The sequence below is a fragment of the Chelonia mydas genome, chromosome 1, assembly GCF_015237465.2.
Source record: "Chelonia mydas isolate rCheMyd1 chromosome 1, rCheMyd1.pri.v2, whole genome shotgun sequence".
In the NCBI taxonomy this organism is placed as follows: Eukaryota; Metazoa; Chordata; order Testudines; family Cheloniidae; genus Chelonia; species Chelonia mydas.
In genome coordinates, this window is record NC_057849.1 from 206,085,471 (window position 1) to 206,100,707 (window position 15,237).

Here is a 15,237-nt window from a genome sequence, read left to right on the forward strand (position 1 = left end):
CCTGTGAGATGAAGGGGTTTTATCCCCCTTTTACAGACAGGAGACTAAGGCACAGAGTTTAAGATCAGAAATGCCCACTAATTTTAGGTACCCCATTTGAGACACCTAGGACCTGATTTTTCAGAGTACTTAGAGCTACACTGCTCAAAGTCCAGCACTTCTGCAAATGAGACCCAGAAAGTGAGGAGCACACAATTAGTAACCAGCTATGAAAAGTCTGGTTGCTGTGACTTGCCCAGCATCACACAAAGGCAAGAACAGAATTCTGCAGAGCAGTATTCAGCTGCCATGAGACCATCCTTTCTCTTCCTGCAATCCTTTGCCTTCTTCACACACCTAATTTCTGCAACAAATAAGACATGGGGTCCTACAAACAGCAGTCTCCTTCACCACACAGAACAGGTCCATCGTGTGCACTGAATGAGGCCAGGGATCCTATAGAAATAATAGTATGTGATCACATAATTAATGCACCATAATGCATTTGCCTAAGTGCGGGGCGGGGCGGGGGGGGGGGGGAGGCGCACACGCGTCAGGAGGGGGCATGCGAATTAAAGTCAAGCAGGCAACCTTAATTATGGCACTTCCTAACTTATGTATTCCTGACTTTGCAGCCTGAACAATATTCTTTTAACCTACCATCCTCTCTCATTAACTAGTTGCTTGTTAATTCTTCAGTTTGCTCCAGCATCTTTTCTTTTGCAGCTTTAATTTTTGACAGAGCCTCAGCGTTATTACCACAAAACAGCAGGTATCTCGCAACATCCTCTGCGGTAAAGACTGAGCCAAAGAAATGATATGCATCTCCACAATGTCCTCATCACAGCATGGCTGGCCCCTGTAAATTACGCAGGTCCACCACTCCTGTGCCAGGCAGAACAGGTACAATTAAAAGAGCAGGGCAATAAAGGACCAGGGAGAACCTAGGAGCAGGGAGACCTGGTGAACTAGGGCTGGCAGTCTCTGTGGAAAGCTGCAGAGTTCTCTACAAGCCCTCCTGGGGAAAGGGGGGATTTCTCAGAAAGCCAGGAGAGGGGCTAGCCTGCTGACTTTCAAGAGTGAAAGTCAGTGGCGGGAGGCTGAAAAGGGCTGAAGCTTAGGAAGCTAGTGAAAGGGCTGGCTGGCCTTCCTCAGCTAGAGAATCATGGCCAGAGAATGTGCGAGATGGCTAAAGGTGAAGAGCAGCAGAGGGACTGCTTGCAGGCTATTTGAGCCAAAGAGGGCTGAACCCTGGGGCTGAGGTGTAGGAGGGACACAAGCTGCACTAGAGAACTGGGGCATGCTGAGACTCTATGCAATGTGCTCTCTGAACTACAGCTATGAGACTTGGGCTATGGTTTACATGCGTGGGGGTGGCTGTTGTAATAACTCCTCAAGGCTATTTGTACGCAGAAAGAATGTTTGGACTATTCCTGGGGACTCTGAAGGAAGCAAACAGAGTGCTGTGGCCTACTGCAGGAGGGCACTCCAGGCAGGGCCATCCTGACATTCCTTAATCTGTGTATTTCTTGATAGGTCAGCATATCCCCCCATTCCCTGGCTGCCTCCCTGCTTAACGTACACTGAAAAATGTTCTCCACTGGTGAGGGGTTGGGCTATTTGTATTTTCCTTCTACCTGCTGCAGTTCCAGCTCCTTTCTGCTGGTTTCCAGGGCTTGGATTTCCATTTTTGGAAGGATGCCTGGTTGGCTCAATAAACCTTTGACCCTTGCCCTTTAGCCATCCTGCCTTATTTAGGGGTTACCCTGCTATTTATGGTAGCTGCTTAGATAGCCTCCCTGATTAACCTAAGAATTTAATTTGTACATTTGATGGTAGAGCCTTTTTGACTAGCTTCATTTTATTAATATCTCCCTTTCTACAGTGCCATATCACCATCCCTCACTTTGGGATCTTTCCTCCCCTGGGGATGTTAAATCTCATTGATAATGCGGTCACTATTACTTAATGGTTCAACTACAGCTACTCCTTGAACAAACCCCTATATGTCACTTAAATTTTAACTGCCTCGTCCCTTCAATGTTCGAGCACTAGCTGTTCCAAGAAATAATTAAGGTGTCAAGAAATTGCTTCTCTAAACCAATCTTGGCCTTTGAGCAGTTTATACAAGAGATCTGGAAGTCATCCTCTACTAGATTTAGTGGCTATTTTGGTCTCCTCAGCTCCTTTTCCCTTCGCTCAGTCTCACCTCATTCCGTTGTTCAGCATTCTAAGAGGAACTGGAGTCACAACCAAGGGATTCGTAACTGTCAGGTTTAATCATATGTGTGACAATAGCACAGGAACTGCTGGCAAATGCACGTACACATTTGAGTCTGGGAGGGGAGATAATTCAGTAATTAGCTGGGCAGGAAGAAGCTCAGTTACATGGTGGAGTCAGGACATCTGCATTTTATTCCCAGCTCTTTAAGGGAATAGAGTTCTACTGGGTTAATTCAGAGCAGGCTGGGCCTTAGAAATGTTGGATCCTATACTGAACTGTGACCCTGGGCAAGACCATCCCCCTCTCTCTAATCTTGCCAGGAGAGTCTGAGGCTCCATCAGTGCACAGAAGATTCTTTAGGAGCCTCACACATGAAAAGGACACAAGCAGGCAAAGGCTTAGAATCACCTGTAACCAGGAGGTCTCAGACCTTTATGGGGGTGGGGGGAGGGAAATGCCACCTGAAGGATAAAGAGCATCCTGGAGGAGATGCCTCACCTGGTCTAGGTGCAGAAGATTCACAGGCCCTGGTGCTGCGGACTTGTCTACACATACAGCACTGCAGGGGCACAAGTGTAGTGCTTAGTGAAGACGCTACCCACATGGGAGGGAGAGCTTCTCCCTTTGGCACAGGACTCCACCTCCCAAAGAGGCAGTACCTATGTTGATAGGAGAAACTGGGAGTTAGGTCCCCTACGCCAGGAGGGTGTAACCGCATCACTCAGGGATGTGGATTTTTCACCTCCCCTCAGTGACAGTTATACCAACGTGAGTGTGTAGTGTAGACCAGGATTTAGACATTTAAGCTGAATTCCTCACTGCAGTGGGATTGAATCCCCCAGGGCAACTCTATGATTTAGAAAGAGATTCAGGAACCAAAGGTGAGAGCCAAGGTTTGAGCTAAAAATCTTGTTCTACTTCAGCAGAAACCTGCCATCCACACAGGCCTGACTGCAGCTAGGACCTAACCCAGGAGAGCTCAAGCTGGAACTCATAACCCAATTACCAGTGTTGATGGGGGTGTATTATGTTGGGGAATGGGTCATCTCCCCACAGGAAGGTCCTGGAACCCCCCCCCCCCCCCCCCCCCCCCCCCCCCCCGCTTAAGGCGCTAGGGACTAGGAGCCCTAGAGGATGATCCCACAGGGCACTAAAGGAAGACTGATTTGTTTAAAGCTCAGTATGTGGAGAATGGGAGGGGGACACTTCAGACATGGATCAATTTGATTTCATCACCCACTGTTAGGCTAGTGGAGGGACTGTCCAAAGGTTAGAGAAGGAGAATCAGGGCAGGAACTCACCGAAAGCTGTACAGCAAGGCAACAGCGGCAATGAGAATTAAGCTTAGGGCTCCTGTACACCAGGCTCATGCAGGAAGAAGACTTTACATCAGATATCTAGGAGAGGGGGCTGGGCAGCCTTATCTATGCAGAGGAAGAAAGTTTACTAGTAAAACTGCCTCCAACACGAGGCCTGCTCACTGCTGTGACTGGGAAAAACTAGCTACTTTCCCCTTTTCAGGCATGAGCTCATTTGCAGGGCTACTCGCAGAAAGGGCTTCCAGAGCACAGGGAGCTGGGCTGACATGTACTAGGCATAGGGCAGTTGCCGGGGTTTGTACGAAGGTTAGTAGCCTTTCAGCAGAAGCAATTCCCTTCCATCCTTTACTAGCCCCACTTACTGAGCCGCAACAGCCAGAGGATGGGCGAAGAGGCAAATGAACCAAGCTGTACGGCAGTTCCCATCACTAGCCCAGGAGAGAAAGAAAGGGGCACAAGGAAAGGGTTTGGGAAGGAGGGGTGAAGTGACTGGAGTGGGCAACAGAAGATTGGGAAACGGGAAGGTCAGAATAAGGGCAGGACAGAAAGCAAAGAGGCAGTGAGGAAGAGTGATGGGAGGACAGAACAATGGAAGCCAAGTTCAGAGGGAGAGGCCACAGTGCAGCACAAGAACAAGTGGCTACAGCTAAACATTTACTGCAGGGTCCAGTTACACTGCACTAAAATAAATTCCTGCCTTAGACATGTAGGGGGAGAGAGAGAGAATTTGATCAAAGTATAAAATCTTTAATGAATCAGGATCTATCAATCCAGCACCCCAACCCCATGCTGGGGGAAGTACACTGGACTTCAAGAATAAAGGGAAGACAGTCCAAAAAATGCTCCTTCTATAGGGGCAATAGTTGTCCCAGACACTCACTGCTAAAGCAATCATCTGCACAAGATGACGAAAACAACCCTACATGGGTGGAATCTGGAGAGTCCCTGACCTTCAGCCTTCAAGGAGAAGGCCTCATCCCTGCAACTCTCATGGAATCAGACACCAAAGCCCAGAGAGGCAGTCCCTCTTATTGTCCATTCCGGTGCACTCTGTGCTGCTTCCTGGCAGGTGGCCGAGCTCCTAGACGCTGGGGAGAGGGCCTCTTATGCCTTTGCACAGAACCTCCCTTTGAAGGGGGCTGCTGCTGCTTCTTCTGCCCTGTGGTGACTTTCAACCTCTCAAGTTTCTTCCTTTTAAGCTGTGGCTCTGCAGCTACTTCTGGAGCAGACACTGGACTTGCTGTTTCCACAGCAGACTCCTCATCTAGAAGAGGAAATGAGTCAGAGAGGAAAGCGCAGAAGATGCTGTGGTGAGCAAACAGTGCTGCCTGGATGGTGAGCTCTCTGCTGCTCCAAACCAGCCAGCACGGTACATGAGCAAGGCAGCATAGTGCAGCTCTAGAGTTCAGTTACCTTTCTGCATTTTGGGGATGGCATTGGAAAATTTCTTGAGCTTGGCGATGAAGAACCCATCCATGTTGTGGGTGTGAGGGTAGAAACGCCGCGTGGATTTGAGGGATGGGTGGAAGCGACGGTCCTTGAATCTGAGGGGAGAGAGAAGAGAGGAAATATTAGTTTCCCTATTGAAGTCTGAGGGTTAAAAACAGAGCAAGCTTCCCTCCTCCCCACAGCCCCCAGAGACTTAACACACACCTGGTGAATCCTTCCTTGCCAAAGTCCAGCCCTGTGGGCACCAAGCGAACATTGCGTTTCTTCAGGGCATAATCCACAACCCACTCATTCTCTTCCACCTGCCAGAGACCAAGCATTAGAGACAGACTCTCTGGAGACTCTTCAAATGAGAGCTCCCCCAGCACATGGGCCAGCTGCCCGGCACCCAAAGGGAACTCACCATGATGGAGCACGTACAGTACACTATGTAGCCCCCCGTCTCTGAGGCAGCATTGACTGAGTCAATAGCACTGAGAATCAGCTCCTTCTGCAGATGAGCACAACGCAGGACATCCCTCTCATCCTGAGAGACACAGAGGGGGTTAGAACACTTGAGCTATGCTGATCCACTCCTTCCCCTGGTCTAGCACACTGCACCCTCTGTGCCTGCTGTGAATGGAGATGTGATGAGAGCAAGAGCCACCGGCTGTGAGGTAGCAGGACTCAGCTCGGCTTTTACCCCTAAATTTGGTCCCAGGACAGTGTGTGTGAGGGAGACAGGTCAATTTCTTCAGGTTTCTCTGGTCCAGACATCTTGGTGCAAGGACAAGAGTCCAGAAGCCCTGCTCTTCCATGGCTTGCAGGCAAGTTCACATCTCACTCTGTACCCTAAACCAGCAGTTCTCGGGCAGGGGCACAAGCAGGTTTCAGGGGGTCCGCCAAAATAAACCAGAGATCAGGGCCAGTGTTAAATTCACTGGGGCCCAGGGCAGAAAGCCGAAGCCTGAGCCCTTCCTCCCCGGGCAGAAGCAAAAGCCCAACCAACTTAGTTTGGTGGGGGATCCCTTGTGGCGTGGGGCTCTGGGCAATCGCTCTCCTTGCTACCCCCTAACCCCAGCCTGGTTCTGGCTTTTAATCTACTGACAGAATTGTTGTGGCACAGGTGGGCAATGGAGTTTTTATAGCATGTTGCGGGGGGCCTCAGAAGGAAAAAGGTTAAGAACCCCTGCACTGCACCACAAATCACCCAAGCTCCTTCCCACCTTTTCCTGAGCTGCCCCTGCCCAGGCTTCTCACCTTGTTGGTTTTGACAGCAGGGTCCTTGGAGATGACACCTGTGCCACTGCAGGGAGCATCAAGGAGGACACGGTCAAACCCACCCAGCACCTAGAGGTGGGTGGAGAGACAGAGGTCTTGGCCTCAATTCCATTGACAGGACAACAAGACAACAGAAAAGGGGGGCAGAGAGATGCCCCATTGCCTTCTCCCCCACCCCATGTGCATTCCTTTCTTGTGAGTCACCCACCCGCTGCACACAGTCAAGGAGAGCACAGCTGGATTCCATGAAGCCTTGTGATGGACACAGCAAGCATGAAACTACGCAGCAGCTACATACCTTGGGGAACTGGCGTCCATCGCAGTGGCTCAAGACAGCATTGGTGACTCCCAGACGGTGCAGGTTCCCCACCACACTGCGCAGCCGCTCAGCACTGCTGTCATTGGCCAGGATCACGCCTGTGTTCTTCATCAGCTGAGCTGCCAGGGGATGAAGGTTACATCAAGACCCAGACCCAATGTGCAGCCCCTGCCCCTCCCAATCAGCAGCAGGAATAAAATCCGCTCCTTCTCCAGTGGATCCCTCATTGCCTCTCCCTCCTACCAGGCAACCCACCCCCAGCTCCCCCTATTTCCCTACCCCCAGGTGTCCCCACAGACCTCTTTCCCCCAGGCTCTCCTCCCAAACTCCACAGCCTTGGTCTCTCCTTTATCCCCCACACCCCTCCAGTCAGGTACCTATGTAGCTCGTCTTGCCTCCTGGGGCACAGCACATGTCCAGGATACGTTCGTTCTCTTGGGGGGCCAGAGCCATGACAGGGAGAAGGCTGGAAGCTCCTTGTAGCATGTAGTGTCCAGCCAGGTACTCAGGGGTGGCACCTTGGGGTGGGGGTTGGAGAACAGAGACATGAGAATAGGAAAAGCAGCCAAAAAAACGAGTCAGTCAGCTCAGCCCTGTGAAGGGAGGGTCAGTTTCTCACCGATGGGCACAGAGGAGTCGTAGACAACAAGCCCAGTTTTCGACCACTTCCCCAGGGGGTCTAGATTCACACCACGATTAATTAGAGCCTGAAGGAAGAAGACAGAGAGGTGAGATCTTTGCTCCATAACTGAGACAGAAGTTGAGGGACCATGATGCTTTGCTCACCTGTGCCAGGTCTCGTCGCCGTGTTTTCAGTGTATTGGTACGAAGCGTCATGGGGCGAGGAACCTCATTAGATTCTAAGAAGTTGACCAGCTGGAGATAGAGTCAGAGTTTAGGGCCAGAAGGCACCACCAGATCACCTAGTCTGTCTTTCTGTACATCACAGGCCAATCCCTCCCAGTACTTGCATGCTACGCCCAACAACCAAAATTAGAGCGAAGTATCACAACTGTCAGGAGACTAGACTGTTGTGTGCTACAGGCAGAGAACAGGAGGAACCAAGATGCACCACTGCCTGAGGCCTGTGCAGCGGCAGAGAAGCAATTAAAGGAGATATACCCAGATAATCCTGGCAAATGACCCGCATTCACATGCTGCAGAGGAAGACAAACCCACCCTCCCTCTCCCTAAGTCACTGCTAATCTGAGCTGGGGGAAAATTCCTTCCCAAACTCACATAAGGTGATCAGTTAGACCCTAAGCATGTAGCAAGAACCAGTCAGCCAAGCACCAGAGAGACAATGATCAATGCCACTTCTGAGCCTTGGCCCACCCTGTCCACTGCCCCTTCTCCAGCTGTGGCCATCTCTGATGCTTCAGAGGAAGGAGGAAAAAAAAACAAACAGAATACGTTGCCAGGGAGGGTGTCGCTTCCTGACCCCTGCAGGTGACCAGCTCAAATCCTGAAGCATGAGATTTTAGAAACATCTGACATGAACCAGAAGGAACCCCCAGGACTGCTGAGACCTATATAATTCCATTGATAAATTTGTCAAACTCGTTTTCCCCCATAACTTCTAGAATCTGTTTCAGAACCTCACTCCGTTGATAGTTAGAAACCTCCTTCTAATTTCCAGCTTGAATTTGTTCATAGCCAGTTTATATTCACTTGTTTTTGTTCCAACATTGTCCTTTAACTTAAATAGCTCTTCACCCTCCCTGGTGTCTACCCTCTATGTATGTGTATAGCACAATCACATCCCCTCAGCCTTTGTTTTGCTAACAGGCCAAACTCTTCCAGTTTCCTCTCATAAGACAGGCCCTCCATTCCCTGTTTAAATTCATCTTTTTTGAACATGGGTGACCAGAACTGTACACAACATTCCAAATGAGGTCTCACTAGTGCCTTGTATAATGGCATTAATACTTCTCTATCTTTACAGGAAATGCCTCGCCTCACATCCTAGCCTTTTTCACAGCCACATCATGTTGGTGGCTCAGTCACCTGTGATCGACCCACACACCCAGTCTCTCTCCTCTGTTGCTTCCAACTCATGAGCACCCAGTTTATAGCAGAAATTCTTATTGGACCCTAAGTGCATGAACTTACACTTTGTACTATTAAATTTCATCCCATTTCTGTTGCTCCGGTTTTTAAGATCATCCTGTTCCTGTATAATATTCTGAACCGCCTCCGTATTGACCACGTCTCCCAACTTTATCAAAAGCAAATTTCATTACTCTATTTTTTGCGTCAAAGTCATTAATAAAAATATTATATATGAGAGGTCCCAAAACCAATCCTTGAGGAACTCCACCAGAAACCCTCCTTCAGTCTGATAGTTCACCTTTCAGCACAACTTGTTGCCTTCTCTGCTTTAGCCAGTTCCTTATCCGCCTGACAATGCTTGGACTGATCCCCATCTTTCCTAATTTAATTAACAACGTCCCATGTCAAATGCGTTACTGAAGCCCAGGTATATTAGATCTACTGCACTTTCCTTATCTTAAAAAAGGAAGCAAGCAGTTACCTTTTCAAAGGAGAAAAATCGGGTTAGTCTGGCCTTTGCTAAACCCATGTTGCATTATATACTTTTGACGATTTACCACCATAAGTTTAATTATTCTTTTCTTCACAATTTGCTCTAAAGCCCTGCATGCTTCTGAGGTCAGACTACAAGGTCTGTAATCGCACAGGTCACTTTCTTCCCCCTTTCTTAAATACAGGTATCACAGCTATTCTCCAGGGGAGGAAGGAGAGAAAGAAAATGAGAAAGAACAGGGGAAGGCGGCAAGGAACTCAGGCCCATATCTGGGAAGGGGGTGGGCAGACGGATGACCACCAGTCAGTGTGGATGTAGGCTGGGTGAATCCAGAAGCATACCTGGACCTGGGCGGGGTTCATACCTCAGGGAGAGGGAAGAGCTCCATGAGCTTCTTAAGCAAGAAGTCACTGTAGGAATAGTAGGCAGCAAGGTCCTGGCGTAGCAATGCGAGGTACTCCTGCCTGGCGCGCCCCGCCTCCCGCTTCACCCTGAAGTCCTGCAGCACCTCCACGTTGTCCTTGATACGCTGATGAATGAGGTGCAGGTCAGGTGGCTCAGCAGGTAATGAGGCAGTTAAGGAATCAAGAAAAGAGAGTCACATGACCCTGGGCATTGCTCAAATGTGAATATTGTGTGCATACGATGACATGCAATGCACAGGTGCCTCTAGTGCATGAGTTTTAGGCTACACATATGGTGTCACAAATGCCTCTGCTGTTATGCTGGAGTGTGCTAGATTCCCCCCTCCCGCAAATAACACACAAGCATGATCTAACACATGCAGGTGGTATGGCTCCCATGATACACTAGTGCAGCCTATCATAACCAATACACCTCTGCTATGCAACACACATGTACAACCCAACATGGTTCTGTGCAAGAGTGTGGATGCTCATCTGTGCCGTGTATACAGCTTATGTGCGCCACACACACGTCAGAGGGAAGGATATTCTCTCTCTCGATCTCCTCACCACTGGGTAACACAAATTGCTCATCTATCTCCATATTGAGCTGCAGGTCTGTGTCCTCCTTGTCCTCCTGCTCCTTGCTTCGGCCACTCACCCGCTCCTCTTCTTCTTCACTGTCATCCTCACTGAGACCCTCCCTGAGCACAAGAGAGGGAAGGGCTTGCATTTAAGCATGGGAACCTCCCATTCTCTCCCTCCCTCCACGTAAGCTGAGAAGTGCCACAGAGAAGTGTCCAGTTCTGGTGCCCACGTTTCCAGAAGGATGGTGATAAATTGGAGAGGGTTCAGAGAAGAGCCATGAGGATGATGCAAGGATTAGAAAACCTACCTTCTAGTGACTGTTAAAGCTAAATACATAGACTCAAAGAGACAGTTAAGGGGTGACTTGATTACAGTCTATAAATACCTACAGGGGGAACAAATATGTAATAATGGGCTCTTCAACCTAGCAGAGAAAGGCACAACACAATCCAATGGCCAGAAGTTGAAGCTAGACAAATCTAGATTGGAAATAAGGAGTACATTTTAATGGTGAGAATAATTAGTCACTGGAACAATTTAGTAAGGGTTATGGTGGATTCTCCACCACTTGCAATTTTTAAATTAAGATTGGATGTTTGTCTAAGGAACATGCACTCGGAATTATTTTGGAGAAGTTTTATGGCTTGTGTTAACTCAGGGGGGTCAGACTAGATGATCACAGTGGTCCCTTCTGGCTTTGGAATCTAGGCATGCTAGAAATGTGGGGGGATAGAAGGCACAGCCTCACCCCAGCCCAGGAGAGAACCTGCTGGCTTCCAGCTCCTGAAACCCTCACCTGCCAGACTTCTGCTTCCGGGCGGCTTGTTCGATGGGCAGCAGCTAAGAGAGTCATGGGAGAGTTAATGAGACTATGGCATCAGATGGCAACTCCCTGCCACCCCCATTCCTGACCCTGTAAAACCCACTCACTGTATACAAGAGCACATACAGACCAGCAGCAGGTGAAGGCAGGAGAAAGTATTCTATGCCTGGACCCATCTCCACTCTTGAGGTTTCTCTCCCATGGGGATAAAGCCTTTCAACTCCCCCCACCCACCCCAGGCCTCCTCCATCTGCAGGGATATGGTCCTGGTGTCTGAGCCCCACAATACCCACAGCTGGGGAAGTCTCAAGTGTTTATTGTGACATGAAAATCAGGAGTTCCTACCTCCTCTTCCTCAGAAGACGAGGCTCCATAATCATCCATCATCTCCTCATTGCTCTCGTCATCCTCCATGCTCTCCCAGGCATGTTCATCCCCATCTCCCTCACTTTCACTGGACTCCAAACGCTCCTCTTCATTATCCCCAGCAGGCTGCGATCTCTTGGCTGGAGTTAGTGAAACTGAGCGGCTATTACTGCACCCAAGCTGAGAGTGCCGAGAGGCTCCTTCCCCTGGCCCCCTGTGTTTTCCTCCCTTCTGTAGTGACGGCTGCTCTGCAGCTATAGGCAGAAGAAAAGGTTAATGATTTGTAAAAACCCCCAAAACCATCTTGTCCTGTTCAATGCAAAATAAGAGGGCTGGGAATTCTGCATTCTAACTTCTAGCTAGAAGGGCCAGTTAATTCTCTGTACTTCAGTTTCCTCACATACAGTCAATGGGGATTTATGATACCCACTCCTTTTTCGCAGGTCTAATACAGAATTTTTTAAAAATTCTATTTGTTACAATATTTCTCTTGCTTATTTCCAAGTTAGATTCTTATGCTACACCTCCCAGCATAACACCAGAGCACCTTTCACAATGCATTATGTGGAGCAGCTAACATTGGTTACATGTAGTAACTCTTCCTTCCTTTCTCCAAGGGGAAAAAAAATTTTTTTTTTTTTTAAATGTATGTTGTGGTATGAGTTTGTATTAGGGAAGGAAGGTCACAGAAGCGGGTCCTATACTTGTAGTGAAAAATAGGGAGGTTTACAGTGGTTAAAGAAAGGATGGTCTTGTAGAAGGCAGCTCTGAACTGGGACTCTGCAGGTCTGGGTTCAGTTCCTGACATCACCATAGACCGTCTGTCTCTTAACCTGTCTCAATTTCCAAGATGTAAAATGGGGGTCACAGTATTTTTTTGTTCATCTCATCTGTTTAGGTTGTAATCTCTGAATCAGGGAGTGCCTTTCTCTATGTTTGCACAGCGTTTAGCACCATGAGGTTGTGATCTTGGTTGGAACCTTTAGGGTATATCTACACTTCAGTTGGGAGCATGCCTGCCAGCCTAGGCCCAAGTGAAAACAGCAGTGTACACACTGCAGCACGGAGAATGACTCAGACCCACCGCCCAAGCTCCGACCCAGGAGGGTGGGCAGGCTCCGACTTGGGGGGCTAACCTGAGCCACCACCTGTGCTGCAATGTTTACACTGCTATTTTTAGCAAGCAAGAGTGAGCAGAGCTAGCACTACTCTGTCTGCCTGGGTTGGGAGGCTCACCCGCAGCGTAGACATACTCTTAGGCACTGCCGTAAATACAAATTCTTCATTCTCCTCATTATTACGTGGTTCTTGGATTCTGTGAAAATCTCTCTCTACGCTTTTGGATTAGTCCCCAAAAATTCCCAAATCCTTCAGCATATCCCAGGTTATAGTGCACCCTGAGGTCAAGGACTGAGACCTTTGCATTTGAAGCTGTATTTTACGGGGAACCAGCATAGAAAGCAGAAAACAAGTCTGATGTGCTCCCAGTGTTACTGAGGAGATGCAGTTTTAAAAATCCAGGTTTTACAAAATTTAATTTGAGCCAAAATTAAGTTGAGGTGATTACAAGGCGCTTCTTAGTCCTGTGTAATTCATGTGTTTAAAACCCTAGCTACTAAAGATGCCCACAACGCCCTGGAGGTCAGCTGGGGGCAGCAGAAAGAGATGTCCACTCCTTGAAAGGACTTAAGCTATGCCAAACTCTACTCTGCTCACAGCTGGGGATGAAAGTGAGGAGAATGGCATTAAAACATACTGGGAAGAATCCGAGCTAAGAACTTACATCCGGAACTCTTCATTAGGAAAACGCTTTTAAATGATTGAAGTCAACTCATTAAACACATACCTGCGCTGGTGCCATCCATCCTCCCCTCATCTGTTTGCTTCTTTAGCTGAAGCAGATTTTTCCTAGCTTGGGTTTTTCCTGACCCCATTCGCCTCTTTGCAGCTCTGAAAACACATGGAAAAGTGAACAAAGAATGAATGAACATAGGCCCTCTGATGTAAGAGGGTTTATAACAACTCACTCTGACTTGGGTGTGCCAGATTGCAACTAGTGCCTTGGATTCTACCCTCTCTAGAGGAGAAATTAATCTGTGTATTTGTACACTCACCTTTTTCGTGCATGGCTGGATAATTTATTTCCACTGTTATCGGTAGCTAGAAACAAACAAAGATGACAGAAAATTAAGAAACTGGTAACAGAAGGAGGACAAACAACAGGATGATGTCCTTATTTAGAAGCCCTTACAGATACGATTGTGTGTGGGGAGGGTGTGCAGAAAACGTAGAAAAGGATACAGAAACAAAGATGCTTACCTGGGGGAAGAAATTTGGCTAATTCTACCTCTGCTCCCTTCTGTTTGCGGGCTTTGCGCCCTGGGCCACGTTTCTCCTTCCTAAGTACATCAAGTTTGCGCCCCATAGTACTGTTCACCCTGTAGGGTAAGAGAAGGAAGGAGAATGAGATGAAAGAAAACAGAACAGACCCCACGCACACACATTTAGTCATATGGCATGGCAACCTCAGGGGTGATTCTTTTAGGACAGCAGTTATTCCAGCTGCTGGTCTCTGTCTCTCTAACACGGTGGTTCTCAACCAGGGGTGAAACTTGGGGGTATGCAAGACAAATCAGCCTCCTGACAGGGTAGTCTGTGAAAGTTGAGAACCACTGATCTAACACACTCCCCGTTCTAAGGTGTCTCTGGTTAAACCCCATCCCCCTGTCCCCCGTTTCTGGGATCTCAAATCTCCCTTTCCAGAAACCACTTAACTCAGGGTCTTCCCCAAACCCTCACCCCTCCCGACCAGCCTCAGAGTTTTTCCCAGTTCAGGCACAAGGAGCCTGTGGCTGGCTCCCCCACTTCACCCCCGAAAGGCCCCAGCTCTGTTAGAGCTTTCACCCCAAGTTACCACGCCCGGGAGGCCTGCACGAATCCCGGCTCCAGGAGTGTGGACACAGGCAGAGCACCAGGCCCGGGCGAGTGCAGCAGCCCCAACCCCACCACTTACCTCCCAGACCCACGTGCGCAGCGCTACTTCCTGGGGAGGTCCCTGCGAAGCTGTCTCTCTACGCAGGCTCAGCCTGGCTCCTCCCTCGCCCTGGGATTGGCCAGAAGCTTCTCCTCCTGCTACCCCGCCATTGGCTAGATTTGTCTCCCCTACCCAATGATTGGGAAGATTCCCCCTCCCCTCTTCTTCTCCCAGCCGAGGAGGGAGGCTCGAGCAAAGCCCCTCGGCGCAGTGGGGGCTGTTTCGGAGTAAAGTAGGTGTGAATCTAGAGTGCAACAGCGATTCCAGAATAATGCATCGAGCCAGACAGCCGTAAAAGCTGCAGGCTTGGTCTACCCTGCAGTTAAGGTGTCAGGTAGGGCTCTAGAGAACCCCTACTGCTGACCTAGCTAGGCTAACCCCAGCCCTGTCAAGGGCAGAGGGTTTATTGACCTAGCCACGTGTTTGGGGAGGTGATGTGCTTATATCGACAGAGTTATGGCAGCATAAGCTACAGTTACATGACACAGCTAAAATACTCTAGCTATGCTGGCAGAGGTTCTATAGCATAGATTTACCCTGTGTTTGTTCAAACATGCCTTAGGCTGCTACTGCAGGAGACTGTATCAAATTGTAAATGTAAAGGAACTTATTTGCCTTCTGAAACTTTAAGGGGTACATCTCAGATTTTTCTTCACAGGCTATAGAACTAAAATGTTTAATATTAGACAGCAGAGATTATGCTGAATTCACTTCTGTCCAAACATCACATACAATGAAATTAACAACACAGAGTTAGAGATAGCAACACTGGATTTGTCTCAACAGCTGCTCCAGAATTTTGGGGGAGAAGGGGGTAAATGTGCACTTATGTATTTGCCAGATCAGAGTAATTACCACCCTCTGCTCCAAAAATGGCAAGGTGGGGAGCTATCAAGCCCAAAAGTCTGGCCCTGCTAAAAGCAGAAG

The 15,237-nt window shown here is 48.8% G+C and overlaps 1 protein-coding gene across 6 annotated transcripts; it reads right to left on the reverse strand.

Annotated features, from left to right (window-relative positions):
- Positions 1 to 4,253: 4,253 nt before the first annotated feature.
- On the reverse strand, positions 4,254 to 14,499 carry NOP2 (NOP2 nucleolar protein). 6 transcript variants are annotated; one of them, XM_043538044.1, is made up of 17 exons: positions 14,303 to 14,499; positions 13,596 to 13,714; positions 13,391 to 13,436; positions 13,123 to 13,226; positions 11,256 to 11,530; positions 10,884 to 10,927; positions 10,049 to 10,203; positions 9,460 to 9,659; positions 7,337 to 7,426; positions 7,170 to 7,257; positions 6,928 to 7,068; positions 6,530 to 6,669; positions 6,211 to 6,300; positions 5,375 to 5,497; positions 5,176 to 5,273; positions 4,936 to 5,066; positions 4,254 to 4,786 (listed from the first exon to the last, which is right to left on the reverse strand). In XM_043538044.1, exons 2-17 carry the CDS (start codon positions 13,699 to 13,701, stop codon positions 4,551 to 4,553), a joined length of 2,067 nt encoding a protein of 688 aa, XP_043393979.1. In that variant the 5' UTR covers positions 13,702 to 13,714; positions 14,303 to 14,499; the 3' UTR covers positions 4,254 to 4,550. The 6 variants fall into 6 exon arrangements, with proteins under 6 accessions (XP_043393979.1, XP_007061461.1, XP_043394108.1 ...); XM_007061399.4 differs by having other exon boundaries at positions 14,290 to 14,408; XM_043538173.1 differs by having other exon boundaries at positions 14,215 to 14,342.
- Between the last annotated feature and the right edge of the window lie 738 nt (positions 14,500 to 15,237).

Coding starts and splice junctions, on each gene's coding strand:
- NOP2 (XM_043538044.1), bottom strand. CDS start 13,701: ATGGGGCGCAAACTTGATGTACTTAGGAAGGAGAAACGTGGCCCAGGG. Junction 10,928..11,255: donor CGTCTTCTGAGGAAGAGGAG/GTAGGAACTCCT, acceptor TGACTCTCTTAG/CTGCTGCCCATCGAACAAGC. Junction 7,258..7,336: donor GGCGACGAGACCTGGCACAG/GTGAGCAAAGCA, acceptor TTCTTCCTTCAG/GCTCTAATTAATCGTGGTGT.